Below are 14,812 nucleotides of genomic sequence, written 5' to 3'. Positions count from 1 at the left end.
AGGGCAAATTTTCCACATTGCTGGGGGCAGATGCCAGCATTGTAGCTGTACTGGAACAGCTTGGAGCACAAGTTTTCAGACTATTGCCAGAATATTGTCGGGGGCCCATACCTTTGCTGTATCCAGTGCCTTCAGCCGTTTCTTGATATCATTTGGAATGAATCAAATTGGCTAAAGACTGGCATCTGTGATGGTGGGGACTTCCAGAGGAGGCTGAGGTGGATCATCCACTAGGCACTTCTGGCTGAAGATGGTTGTAAATGTGTCAGCCTTATCTTTTACTGATGTGCTGGGGTTCCCCATCATTGAGGATGAGGATATTTATGGAGTCGTCTCCATCTGTGAGTTGTATAATTGTCCACCACCAATTACAACTGGATGTGGCAGGACTGCAGAGCTTAGATCTGATCCGGTGGTTGTGGGATCACTTAGCTCTATCACATGCTGCTTCCACTGTTTAGTATGCAAGTAGTCCTGTGTTCTAGCTTCACCTGGTAGCGTGACAATTTTTTTTATGTATACCTGGTGCTGCTCCTGGCATGCCCCTTCTGCACTCTTCATTGAACCAGTGTTGATCCCCTGGCTTGATGGTAATGGTAGAGTGGGGAATATGCAGGACCATGAGGCTAGATTGTGGATGTATACAGTTCTGCTGCTGATGGCCCACAGCACCTCATAGTTGACCAGTTTTGAGTTGCTAGATCTGTTCGAAATCTATCCCATTTAGCACGATGGTAGTGCTACACAACAGGATGAAGGATATCCTCAACAGGAAAACAGGACTTCATCTCCAGAAGCACTGTGCGGTGGTCACTCCTACGGACACTGTCATGGACAAATGCATCTGCACTAGGTAGATTGGTGAGGACAAGGTCAAATAGGTTTTTACCTCTTTTGGTTCCATCACCAGCTGCTGCAGACCCAGTCTAGCAGCCATGTCCTTTAGGACTTGGCTAGATTGGTCAGTAGTGGTTCTACTGAGTCACTCTTGGTGATGAACATTGGAGTCTCCACCCAGAGTACATTCTGTGTCCTTGCTAACCTTAGTGCTTCTTTGAAATGGTATTCAACATGGAGGATCACTGATTCATCAGCTGAGGGGGAGGGAGGTAAGTGGTAACCAGCAAGTTTCCTTGCCCATGTTTGACCTGATGCCATGAGACTTCATTGGATCCAGAATCGATGTTGAGGACTCTGAGGGCAACTCCATCCTGACTGTATACCACTGTCTGTGGGACATGACCCATGCAGTGATGGTGATGGTAAGATACAGATCAGCCATGATTTAACTGGGTGTGGAACAGGTTCCAAGCACAGAATGGTCTACTCCTGTTCCTATGAATTCCTGCCCTTGTCCTTGTTGTAGAGGCCAACCACTTCTTGCTGAGAAAGAGAGCTCTCTCCAGGCAATAACTGCCACCTTCAAGTGACCAGTTGTATAGTGGGGCTGGCGGAGACCCATCAGCTAGTGCATGCCCTCTTTGCAGGGATTCAGTGCATGGCACAGATAGAAGAGAAGGAAAATGAGAGAAACAGTAATCTGCAGGCAAGAGTGTCAGCTGTGGACCAGTTGGTAATGCACTTGCCTCTGAACTACAGGTTTCAGGTTCAAATCCCACTCCAGGGCTTGAGTGCATAAAATCAAAAGCTGACACTCCAGTGTAGTACTGAGGGAGTGCTGCACTGTTAGAGATGCTGTCTTTCAGATGAGATGGTAAAAAGAGGACTCATCTGCCTGATTGGTTGGATGTAAAAGATCCCATGGCACTATCTTGAAGAAGAGGAGAGGAGTTATTCCGGGTGTCTTGACTAATATTCATCCCTCAAGCAACATCACAGAAACAGATTATCTGGTTGTTATCACACTGTTAATCATATTTGTAAATGTTGGTGGAACAGGGATCTTAGTTTGTGATGCTGACACAATCAAGCAGAAGCAGATTAATTCTTAAACGAATGACCCTGGGAACAAGTTCCGCTAAGGTTATATGAAGAGGAAGGGTGTTTGATACTTGGCTGCCATTTTCAGGAGTAACTGAAGAATATCTTCGAAGTATTTTAACGTCATCTTCAGAAATCAGCCCTATTCCTTTCAGCAGCATTAATGAATTTGTTCAACAACAGCACCGACAACTTGCATTTATACAGCGCCTTTAACATAGTAAACCTCCCAAGGAGCTCCACAGGAGCATCAAACAGAATTTGACACTGAGCCACAAGGGAGATATAAGGATACGAGGCGAAATGCTTGGTCAAAGGGGTCAAGAGGCATCTTAAAGGAGAAGAAAGAGATGGAGAGACAAAGTGGTTTGTGGAAGGAATTGCAGAGTCGAAGGCTTAGACAGCTGGGGGCGTGTCCTCGGTGGAAGAGTGAAGAAATTCAGGGATGTACAAGGATTGAAGGAATGCAGAGATCTCAGGAGTTTCAGGACTGGAGGCTATAGAGATAGGGAGGGGCTTTTTAAAAGTTACTCGTATCTGGAACAAAAATACAACAGCATTCCTGAAGAAATAAAAGAAGTGCCAGCGTTTCTTTTAAGGGGGAGAAACCTTTGCAAAGATAGGATAATCGCTTTGATGGTTGAGAGGTAAAAGCCTTCAGCTGTGAGTCATACCAACGAGACAGGTCCCAGATTTAACCTCCCAGCAACACTGAGTTAGATTCCAACCAGAGACGCAATAAGGGCCTTAACATTTTATCCAACAACTCAATTGGTGAAGGGGAAAACTGGTCCAGACTTCTCCACTTGAGTGTTACACACAGGCATTGCTGGAAGTCAATGATTGTAGATCTTACTAGGGAAGAGTAGCTGAGTTAGATTCCCATTAGCATCAACTTCCTCGTGCCTTACCAGATGAGCTGTGTAAAAAAGGCAACAAAGCATTTACCTTTTATAAAGAAGAGGGTGGCACTCCCCACCCACACCCACAGATGTCATGTGTTCCCACTGGGCACCTGCCCAGTATTCAGAAGCACAGTTTCCAGTCCCTGCTCACTGCATCTATCTGGAGTGGGGGCGCAAACCTAATCCTTCCGAATTATTGGTTGTGAAGTACCTTAGGAACCTCCTGAGAAATTATCTATCTTCTAGACGTCCCAAAGTGCTTTACAGCCAATGAAGTACATTGTGAAGTGTAGTCGCTGCTGTAATGTAGCAATTGTGTCCACTTGACTCTCCTTATTCCACCTTGAATGAAAGTGTAGTGAAAAGATGGATAGACCGCAGCAACTCAGTAAGGCTCCTTCAACAGCACCTTCCAAACCTCCAACCTCTACCACCAAGAAGGACAAGGGCCTCAGATGCATGGGAACACCACCCACCTGCAAGTTCCCCTCCAAGCCACACACCATCCTGATTTGGAAATGTATCTCCGTTCCTTCACTGTCGCTGGGTCAAAATCCTGGAACTCCCTCCCTAACAGCACAGTGGGTGTACCTACACCACATGGACTGCAGCGGTTCAAGAAGACAGTTCATCACCCCCCTTCTAAAGGGCAATTAGGGATGGGCAATAATTGTTGGCTTATCACTGACACCTGCATCCCATGATTGAATAAAAAAAGGGGTCTGACTGTCCAGGGCATCTAAGAGGTTATAATTAAGGTGACATTATTCAAAATGGAGTAAGGCCATTTATTTTAAGCAGGCAACCCTGAAACCTGTTTTGCAACATTTCCTTATCTGCAAGTTATCCTGAAGCCGGACTGTAATAACAAATTACACGTCATGGCTTACCTGTTTGTCTTGATTCCAAATTTGCTTCGAAATTGTTCAAGATTTCTTCAATTTTGTCCAACTTTGCAAGAATTGTTTCAAGATGGCAGGAACCTGCTAAAAGAAAATCAATGTGATAAAGGAATCATTTAGTCCATTGGAGGTGCACAGTTGAAAAATTAATTTTTTAGTAAAAGAAAGATTGATTGTTAGACCTTTCACCAGGACCGGTTGAAAAGAGGCTTCTACAACTCTGTCATTGATTGGCTGTGTGTGTCGATAATCATTCCTCAAAGTTTTGTTTTCCCAGTCTAGCACAGAAGTTTCCAATAACCGAACCTACAGAAAGATGTAAAGAAGTATAAAATTATCCTTCCAGGGCTGCATTACTCATACTGAACTCCATACCTCACCCACATGGGCTGCAGCGGTTAGAGAAGACCAGCCCAGCACAACCTTCCCAAGGGCGACCTAAGGAAGGACAATAAAATTACTCTTCCTAGTGACACCCACATCCAGAGAATGAATGAAGTGAAATCGAGCAGAACCCAAAATGTAGATTTGGCATATAGGATTACTGAAAACAAAATCAGGAACAGGTTGTAGCTATTTAAAATCACTAGCCTCTCAGTTGCAGGGTGAGAGCAACCAGCACTGTTGGAATTGCCTTTTCCTGCCAGCAGGGGTGTAATACATTCCAACTGGGAGAGAGCAGATCAGGCTGTTCATGGGATTGAAAGACACTTAAGTGAGGCTCTGCTTCATGAGTTAAAAGCTCTGCTTGTTCAGGCATTTGAGCAGCTTCAGTCAGCTATCAGTTTACACTGTCAGTAACAATGAGAGTTATTTCAATACTACAATCTATTATGGTTTTACCAGCCGCCATACATAGCAGGCTATTAAGGCAACCAAGGCCAACACTCCAGTGCAATACCGAGGGAATGCCGCACTGTAGGAGGTGCTGTCTTTCAGATGAGGCCTCAAACCGAGGCCCCATCTGTCTGCTGGGTTAGATGTAAAAGATCCCATGCCACTGTCTTGAAGAAGATTGGCGGAGTTATCCCCGGTGTCCTGGCCAATATTTATCCCTCAATCAGCTCCACAAAAAACAGATTATCTGATCATTACCACCTCGCTGTTGGTGGGAGCTTGCTGTGCGCAAATCGGCTGCCGCGTTCCCTACATTATAGCAGTAACTATACTTCAAAAGTACTTCATCAACTGTAAAGCACTTTACGACGTCTGCTGCAGATGAAAGGCACAATATAAAGGCAAGTTTTTCTATCTTTCTTTAGCACAAGTCTGCCCCCTATTTGTCCCAAGGGTAAATTTGTTCTTGGTGGCGCTGCAGCTGAGAATTCTAGTAGCTCAGCAGGAAAACAGAGATCCTACACGTATTCATAGCAGCTAATAAAAATCTGCTACACCCTAATAAAAATTGGCATTCTGCGTCTTCCCAGTGCTGCTTGAAGAAAGTTGCCTTTCAATTTTAGGAAATTATATTTGAGCTTATTTTCTTAATTGCTTTCTGGCTGGAATACAATTCCAGTGCTTGGGTACCTGGCTGAATCTTCATGCTTGAGTGAGCTTTGGCAAGTTCTTCCATCGTGAGGAGCCTCAGAGTCAGGCCTGATTTTGTCCTTACCTGAGAACCAAACCTTCACCTGTTCAAGCGAAGCTCGCCACATAGAAATCAAGAGCAAGACATTCCTGCACCTGATCCCTTCAATATAATCACAGAAGCAGAAGTGCTTTCGCACTAAAGGTCTCGCCCCGGTAACATCAGCGGTGCACAAATACACCTTCTAGGTCACTGGTGTGGAACACAATGTAAGGATCATGCTGGGAAAAGCCATGCAGTTTTATCGGAACCACTTATTTTTTTATCCATTTTACTTTTAAATCCTGCACCTGTTATGCAAGAGAGAAAGGGTTTTTGTTGAAGTGAGGTCCTTTTATTGTTGATTTTAGGTGAAATTTGTTTTTCACATTAATACATCATTTGTTTCTTGGAAAGTTACATTGTTCATGTCCCATTGGTAGGCCATGTTGGTTAACCAATACCTTCCTTCCAGAGAACAAAGGAGCAGGGGCCTGCATCCACAGTTCAGCGATGCAGTGAGTTCCCTATCTCGGTCAGTGTCAGATCCCGTACCCAGGTTTGTTGGGATCTAAGGATCCGAGCTGCACGCTTGTTTCGGGGTGACCGAGTTTGTGCCAAAGACAGAGAAGATCAGTAGATCGTTCCTAGAATAAACACATTCTGTTTATTCACAAAAGGAACTCAGCAGCTACACTTGTGTGCTTACAACTCAAAACTCTGTCTTTACACTTCAAAGTCTAACTCAAGACTTCTGACTACAGAGGTAGCCCAAGCTACTCTGTTATTGGATAACAAGATCATGTGATCTTTCATTACACATTCATCTTATAGGTATATTACACATCAGAGTACTTCATCCCTTCCCCTTTAATCAGAAATACAATTTACAATTTTTCAAAATGTCAAATTATTCACAGAGATAAATAATTTACAAAGTCAGTCTTTCTCGGGGCTTCCTTATGCATGTTGAACATCTCAGCTCTACAGCTTCTGATGTTTTATCCAGAACCTCCCTCACTGGAGTCGTTTGAGCATCTGGTTCTTCAGCAGGTACCTGCAAACCTGTTTCCTCGACTCTTTCAGGTACCTTCAGACACATCTGTACTCAGCTAAGTTCTTTGAACAGGAGACGTTGACTCTGTCGTGAACACTGGTGGAGTCATTTCTGGGTATTTTGTTTCTCTTCTTCTTCTTATATGATCCACATGTTTCCGTATGACTCGATCTTCCACCTTCACATGGTAGGAAAGAGGTCCAGTTACTGCATTTATTTCACCAAACAGCCACATTGGTCCTTCCCTAAGATTCTTTACATATACCTTCTCTCCTACATCAAATGTCCTGTCACAACTGTGACAGTCATGCCCAATTTTCTGACTTCCCTGACGCCTTTCCACCTTTCCCCCACCCCCATAATTAGGCTCAACCTCGATGGGAGATGGCGTTTCATCAACAATTCCGCAGGTGTGGCACCTGTTGTTGTATGAGGGGTGGTTCTATAATGGAAAAGAAAACGTGCTAGTTTAGTCGCAATAGAATCTCCTAACAACTTCTTCACAACAGATTTGAATGTTTGAACCACTCTCTCAGCCAGTCCATTTGAAGAAGGGTGATACAGTGAAGCTTTCACATGAGTAATACCGCTGAGGCTGATAAATCGATGAAACTCAGCACTCGTAAATACCGTTCCGTTGCCTGATATGACCACTTCTGGTAGTCCATTGATTGTGAAACTTTATCGCAGCTTGTCAATTGTAGCGGAAGATGTCGACAACTTCACTTCATGTATGTCCATCCGTTTTGAGTGTGCATTGACAATAAGTAGAAACATTACTTCCCATAAAAAGTCCCTCATAATCGATGTGTAATCGCACCCATGGCCTTCCTGGCCACTCGGATGGGTGTAACGGAGCTGCTGGAGGTAACTTTTGCACTTGCTGACACTGCATACAGCTTCTCACTAAGTTCTCTATTTCTCCATCCATGCCAGGCCACCATAGATAGCTGCATGCTGTGGTCTCCATTCTGGACATTCCTGGATGTGCGCTATGTAGTTCAGACAACAATGGCTTTCGTCCTTTTGGAGGAACAATCACTCGCGCTCCCCACAATAAGATACCTTCCTAGCTGATTATTCTGCATTGTCTCTGAAAATATGGTTTCATTTCATCAGATTCCTGTTCTTGTGGCCACCCCATGAAGAACACGTTCTTGGATAAGACTGCGTCTCGACTTGTCCAGTCTCTAATCTGTCCAGCACATACCGGTGATGAATCCAGGAAGTTCAATAATAAAACAAATTCTTGAGGAATTGGACCATCCTTATCATTTACTTGCGTGGGCAAAGGACTGAGTGCATTTGTGTTTGCAATTTGATTTCTGGGTCTATGAATGAAAGTATACTCATACGCTGCCAAGATCAATGCCCATCTTTGTATTCTAGCTGAGGCTATAGGTGGTATAGCCTTGTCTTCGCTGAATAACCCCAGTAAGGGCTTGTGGTCTGATATGATAGTGAAATGATGACTGGGTACACACTGGGGAAATTTCTTAACGCCAAAGATGATCAACAGGCCTTCTTTTTCCATCTGTGAGTACCTTTTTTTCTGCTATATTGAGTGTTCTCAATACATATCCTATAGGCCATTCTGATCCAGCATCTATTCAAAGGGAAAGCACTGTCCCCACTCCATAAGGAGATGTACCAACTCTTTCTTTAGGTCAAAATATACTAGTAGAGTAGATGATTGCAACAGCTTTTGTGAAAGCTTCTTCCTGTGTTTTCCAAGACCATCATTGGTTTTTCTTGAGCAAGTAAAACAGCGATGCCAGTTCTGTCGACAAATTAGGCAAGAAGCGTTCATAGTAATTGATCATCATGAAGAATGACTTAAGTTCAGATACATTCTTTGATGCTGGTTCTTCTCTAATGGCTTTCACTTTTTCCTCAGCTGGGTGTAGGCCTTGTGAATCTACCTTGTGACCTTAGGTAAGTTACCTCTTTCACTTGGAATGTGGACTTTTCTTTTTTCAAACGCACTCCCAAACGTTTCAAACGTTTCAAAACTTCTTCCAAGTTTACCAAATGTTCCTTTTCAGTGAGTCCAGTCACTAGAACAACACCCATGTAAACTACAATATGGGACAGTCCCTGTGGTAAATTTTCCATGATTCTTTGGAATATGGCGCAAGCTGAAGATATGCCAAAAGGTAAATGGGTGTATTGGTACAAACCTTTGTGTGTATTTATGGTGACAAACTTCTGGGAGGTCTTCTCTAATTCCAATTGTTGATAAGCATGACTCATATTAAGCTTCCTGTAGGCAGTTCCACCTGCCAGTTTAACATAAACGTCTTCAATTTTTGGTATGGGGTATCTGTCCAACTTAGCCACTTTATTGACTGTTGATTTGTAGTCCCCACAAATTCGAATCCTTTGGTCAGGTTTGAGAACAGGTACAATTGGTGCTGCCCACTTTGAAAATTGCACTGTTGCATCAATCCCAGTTTTTCTAATCTGTCCAGGACTCCTTTCTGGCACTATCCTGTCTTTCATGTTGCACTCTGTCCCAGCACGGCAACATTGTATATATCTCTCATCCTGTTCCAGTGGACATGTCTTTCAAACTGCAGCCATTGTAATTTTAATCCACAGTCCAACAGAAAATAAAAAGGTATGTTCTTTACAACAACCCAACAGAAATAAAAAGATGTGTTCCTTACAATAAATGCAGGTCATTCATCTTTTCTCTCATCTGCTACCCTCCAATGTTTTCCCCTCCTGTCCTAAAGGGCCTGACTTATACTAGATGTTAACATTGGGCAGTAACTCACCCATACATCATGTGTGCACATCAGTAAAAATCAACAGGCCGCGTGCAGCAGCTTGATCCTGCCTTTACTTGATGTCCAAACTCCAAACAGGGCTCAATAGCAATCAGGAGTGAGAATCTTGCTGATTTTTCTTTTTGAATCCTGATGCCACTGCTGCCCTCAGCTGGGATTAGCTATTCAGAACAAAACTGGAATTCTCCCGATTTGCGCAGTTCAGCACCACACTGGATAGGACCTTAAGACATACAAGATTCTGAAGGGACTTTACAGGGAGATACTGAGAGGTATTTTCCCCTGGATGAGGAATCTAGAACACGGGGTCATGGTCTCAGGATAAGGGGTCAATCATTTAGGACTGCGATAAGGACAAATTTTTTCATTCGGGGGCTGTGAATCTTTGGAATTCTCTACCCTAGAGGGTTGTGGATGCTCCATCATTGAGCATATTCAAGGCTGAGATAGATTGTTGGTCTCCCAGGGAATCAAGGGGTATTGTAAGCAGGTAAGAAAGTGGAGTTGAGTTAGAAGATCAGCCATGCTCACATTGAATAGTGGAGCAGGCTTGCTGGGCCACATGATCTACTCTTGCTCCTATTTCTTATGTTCTTACATTGGGAGAACAAGCGTTTCTTTTAAAATATAACCAAAAAGAAAAAGCTAAATATTGTGGGGCCCGTTGTATGTGGCTCTTCTGGGCTGATAATCCCAGGATATTGGTGAGCGGTCTGTTCCTCTGTCAGCTTATGATCGCAGGAGTATATTCCATCCATATTCATATACAGAACACTAGGCTAATCTAAATGGAATCTTTATGTATTAATAATTGAGATCACCTTTACCTGATTGGATGAGAGCACAATTGGTGTGTCAAAGATTGTCCAGCTTATTGTCTCAAAACAAGGTGGAGTTGTCAATGATCCGCTGTATCTATAGAAGTTGGAGAGGTTATCGGGCAGCATGGTGCTGATATCTATTGGTTGTATTTCAGTAACTTGCCCTGAAATGGAACAGAGAAACGTACACCATCTCCTGAAATACAAATAGTAAACACCACCAAAAAAAAGACATTACAAGTGTTCACGCCTTGTTAATAATAACATTACCAGGTGACCAGCTGCCATCCATGTCAAACCATTTCATTGCAGATCCACAGCCTCTGGTGTGAGTCGCCAGAATTAAAAGCCAAGTTGCCTAAGTTGCTTTGACCTCCCTCCCAGGGCATGGTGGTAATTTTTTTTTAGGATCACTGAGAGTAAAGTTTAGCAGACGGACAATGTTAAAAGGGGGGAGCTATTTATATTGTAATAAAAATGATTATTTGCACCTTTTCCTCTTTTTATTGAGGTACCAATTTGACAGTCAAGGGCCAGGAAATATCAGTTCCCTCAGGCTGGATTTTACAGCTCCCATAAAATGGGTGTGTTTTTTAGCAGGTGACGGTGGGGGGGGGGGGGGTGACATGTAAAATATGTCAGGTGCCCAGCCCCCACCTCCTTCCTGCCATCCGACCTGTTCTCCATATCATTGGGGGGGGTGGGAGGTGGGTAAGTCACCCACTAGGCCACCCATCCTTAGGCCTACTGAGGCCCTTTGCTGCCCAATTAATTGGCAATTAAGAACCTCAAACCACCTCCACTGCCATAAAACGCTGGGCACTGACAGGGGGGCAGAGCGCAAAGGCCGTGTTTTGAAAGGGTTTCTGCTAAAGGTAGAAAGCAAGGGGGCGCTCAACTATTGATGGGGGGGGGGGGGTGCGTGGTTGCCTGTGTGCATTGGGGGCATGCCCAACACCACCTCCCCCTGCAAGAAGTCACTTTGTTCCTCCCCCGCCTGCCTGCTGGAAACCCCCCCCCCACCCCCACCACCGCCTTCCCTAGGCTCTCCGATCCCTCCCTGCCCTGAAAGCCTGACATACCTGGGCCTGGACACCATCAGCAATCTCTGTGGGCTTCTTGCAGTCCCAACAGTGTCCACTACTGAGCTCTGGCGCTGCTGGGACTGCTAGAACTGCTGGCCCTTCAGATTAGCCTACAGCTCTCGAAGGTGGGACTTCATGTTCTCTGGGGAATGGAAGTCCGACCCTCGGCCTCATTAGCCCAGCCCCAGTGAGTTATCACAACCGGGCAGTCTTTTAATCAGACCGACTTTCCTTCAGAGGCAGGCAAGCAACCTGCCCCCAATGAGTTCCAGCCCCCAATTCAGTTCAGTGAAGAGTAATATTTCCTGTTAGTAATGTCAATGGTAATGTCACTGGACTAGCTATTCAGAGGCCCAGACGAATGCTCTGGTGATACGGGTTCAAATCCCACCACAGCGGCTTGGTGGAATTTAAATACAATTGATAAATCTGGGATTGAAAGCTAATCTAATGGTGTTCATGAAACCATTGCTGATTGTTGTAAAAAAAAAACCCATCTTGTTCACTAATGTCATTTAGGGGAGGAAATCTGCCACCCTTACCTTGTCTGGCCTACATGTGACTCCAGACCCACAGCAGTGTGGGGCAACATTTTCCCCCCATTGGTGGGGGGGGGGGGGGGGGGGGGGGGGGGGAGGGGGGGGGGGGGGGGGGGGGGGGCGCAGTTGTGCGGGAGCAGGCACAGGCGGGCAGGTTCCCGATCGGCACCCCCAGTTGGGGGCACGCTGCCATTTTACGTGGGCGGGCCAATTAAGGCCCATCCAGCGTGACGTCCACCAGGAAGCGCTATGTACTCCCTGTGTGGGGTGGGGGGGGGGAGGGGTGTGGGTGGGGTGGGGGGGGCGGGGATTGATTCCCTGAGCTGGGAGTGCACTCTTTCGCACACGCAGATCTCCCTGAGGCTAAGCGCTGCCTCGGGGAAATCGGCTCAGGTTTGAAAGTTTCAAAGAGAAAGGGGGAAAAAAAATTATTGACATGTCCACTCGTATGACACTGTCACATGAGCTGAGACGTGTCAATTTCCTTTATTTAAACATTTTATAAAAATTTTAACGCCCTCATTAAACCTCATCCCGCCCGTGGGTGAGGTTTCATTTTTTTTCAGGAGCCCACCAGGGCTCCTGGCCTGCCCACCAGCCTTAAAGTAGGACGGGCAGGTCCATTAATGATGTTAATTACTTTAGTAATGGCCTTAATAGGCCTTTGACAGTTTGGCAGGCAAGCAGCCAATTTGGCTGCGTGCCCGCCGAACTGAAAATCTAAATGACGCGGGGTGACGCGGGGTGACATTGGGGGGGGGGTGGGGGGAGGCGCACGCCCGTGGTTGACTTTTAAATGCCCTCTGAAATGGGCCAGCAAGCCACTCAGTTGTATCAAACCGCTACAAAGCCTAAAAGGAATGGAACTGGCCAGAACACCTGGCGCCGATCTAGGCACCGGAAATGACAACATCAAATCAGCCCTGCCAACGTGGCAAAGTCCTTCTGACTAACCCGTGGGGCCGAGTGCCAAAATTGGGAGAGCTGTCTCACAGACTAGTCAAGCAACAGCCTGATACAGTCATCCTCACGGAATCATAGCTAAATTAGGGATGGGCAATAAACACTGGCCCAGCCAGCAACGCCCATGTCTCGTGAATGAATAAAATAAGTATTGTGTAATTTAAAGACATCACTTTGTGAATGATAATGAATCCTAAGGTAAGTTTAAATAAGAGCTGTAGGGCACCAGCCGCAGTTCAGTGGGTAGCAATCTTGCCTCTGAGTCAGAAGTTGTGTAAGTTCAAAGTTCCCCTCCAGGGGTCAGAGTGCAAAATGCAGATCGACGCTTTGGTTCACTGTTTTAAAATTAGGGGTCGCCCTTTTAGGACAGAGAAGAGGAGACATTTTATTCTCTCAGAGGCTTGAGCGCCTTTGGAACTCTCTGCCTCAGAAGGCAGTGGAGGTGGGGTCACTGGATATTTTTAAGGCGGAGGTGGATAGATTCTTCTTAGGCAAGGGGATCAAAAGTTATTGGGACAGCTGGGAATGTGGAACTCGAAACACAAACAGACCAACCATGATCTTAATTTAATGGCGGAGCAGGCTCGAGGGGCCGAGTGGCCTACTCCTGCTCCTATTTCGTATGTTTGTATGTTTGTGTGTACTAAGGAAGCACAGCACTGTGTAAGGTGCCATCCTTGAGCTGTGATGTTAAACCCAGGCCCCATTATAATCTCTTAGGTGGAAAAGTTCCCTTGATAACATTTGAAGAGCAAGGACGTTCTACCCAGTGTAACGTTTGTCCCTTAGCCAATGTTACCAAAAACAGGGGGCAGAATTTCCTGCCTGTCGGGCGGGCGGGCCTGACCCAATCTCCGGCGGGCGGGGAGCCAATCACCAACGGAGAAGCGGGCCCCGCCACCATTTTACACGGGCGGGCCAATTAAAAGGCCCGCCCAGTATGACGTCCAGTGGGAAGCGCTATGCACTCCCTGTGCGGGCGGAGAGGGATTCCCCAAAAGCGAGAGTGCGCTCTTTCGCACATGCGCAAGACAGAACGCACATCACCCCGAGGCTAAGTGCAGCCTCAGGGAGATCGCTGACACTTTTAACAATATTGAAAATAGAAAAAAAAAATCCCTAACATGTCCCCCTCATGTGACAATGTCACGTCATGGGACGTGTTCAATATTAACATCATAACGTTATTAAAAATTTTAAAACCCTACATGAAACCTCATCCCGCCCGTGGATGAGGCTTCATGTTTTATCTGTTTGCCGATGGGTCTCCTGGCCTGGTTGGACGGGCAGGTACACTAAGTACTTTAATTGATCTGTCAATGGCCTCAATTGGCTATTGACAGGTCGGTGTGCCCGCAGCTGATTCTGCTGCGCCCCCACCTCCCTGAAAATTTAAATGGGGGTTTCGCCCAACATTATCCCGCGTCATTTTATGTGTCAGTGAGCAGGCCCTGCCCCCTACTCGCCGATGGCAAAATTCTGCCCAGGGTATCTGATCAATTATCTCATTGGGGAAAAAAATTGCAGGGCGATGAGAAAACATGAGGGGAATGGGACTCATTGAATAGTACTTTTAAAGAGCCAGCTCAGATATGATGGGTTGAATGGCCTCCTTCTGTGCTGTATCATTCTATAACTGCTGTGTTGGACCATGTCTGTGCCAACTAATGGCTGTGTTTCCATTCATTAAAACAGTAACTCCATTTCACAAGTTCTTTGTGATGTTCTGAAAGGCACTATATAAATGAAAGTTCTTTCTAAAGCAAGAACTTTATATACCAGAGCGCAGACTGCCACAAAGGTTGAAAAGTTTGGAAAAGAAGCCATGTACCTGCATATCTGATCTTGCTGAGGCTGGATATAAAGTCGCTGTAGTATGTGTTTTCAAAATGTCCATCCTGGAAAAAGACCAATGTCCAGTCAGAAAATCACAATGACACATCTCCGCCATAGACTGCTGACCACCTCATTGTTGTGCTTCAATAACAACAATTTGCATTTCTATAGCACACATTACATTCTGACATCTAGGAGAGCTTTACAGGGTGATGGGTAATAAATGGACACTAATCAAGAGGGAGCGGGGGTAGGGGAGTGGAGGAAGGCTGGGGTGAGGAAGCTTGGGAGAGAAAGAGTTGAAAGGATATTTAAGGAGATCTCTGGGAGTGCTGCCAGTGTTGTATCAATAATCACTATTGATTCCAGATTCATTTGCACCATTGCTTCATGAGGTCAGAATC

General features: G+C 45.4%; 1 protein-coding gene across 1 annotated transcript in view; it reads right to left on the bottom strand.

Moving 5' to 3' along the window:
• The window catches only part of ca6 (carbonic anhydrase VI), a 38,164-nt gene that overhangs the window by 6,774 nt on the left and 16,578 nt on the right, over positions 1 to 14,812 (bottom strand). Inside the window, exons 4-7 of the mRNA XM_041207070.1 lie at positions 14,404 to 14,470; positions 9,992 to 10,149; positions 3,931 to 4,054; positions 3,737 to 3,829 (exon numbers count right to left, since the gene is read on the bottom strand). Coding sequence (XP_041063004.1) covers positions 3,737 to 3,829; positions 3,931 to 4,054; positions 9,992 to 10,149; positions 14,404 to 14,470 — 442 coding nt within the window. The remainder of the gene's footprint in view (positions 1 to 3,736; positions 3,830 to 3,930; positions 4,055 to 9,991; positions 10,150 to 14,403; positions 14,471 to 14,812) is intronic.

The sequence above is a fragment of the Carcharodon carcharias genome, chromosome 15 (genome assembly GCF_017639515.1).
Source record: "Carcharodon carcharias isolate sCarCar2 chromosome 15, sCarCar2.pri, whole genome shotgun sequence".
In the NCBI taxonomy this organism is placed as follows: domain Eukaryota; kingdom Metazoa; phylum Chordata; class Chondrichthyes; order Lamniformes; family Lamnidae; genus Carcharodon; species Carcharodon carcharias.
Note: the sequence above shows the minus strand (reverse complement) of the source record. Positions and strands in the feature narration are given on the sequence as shown.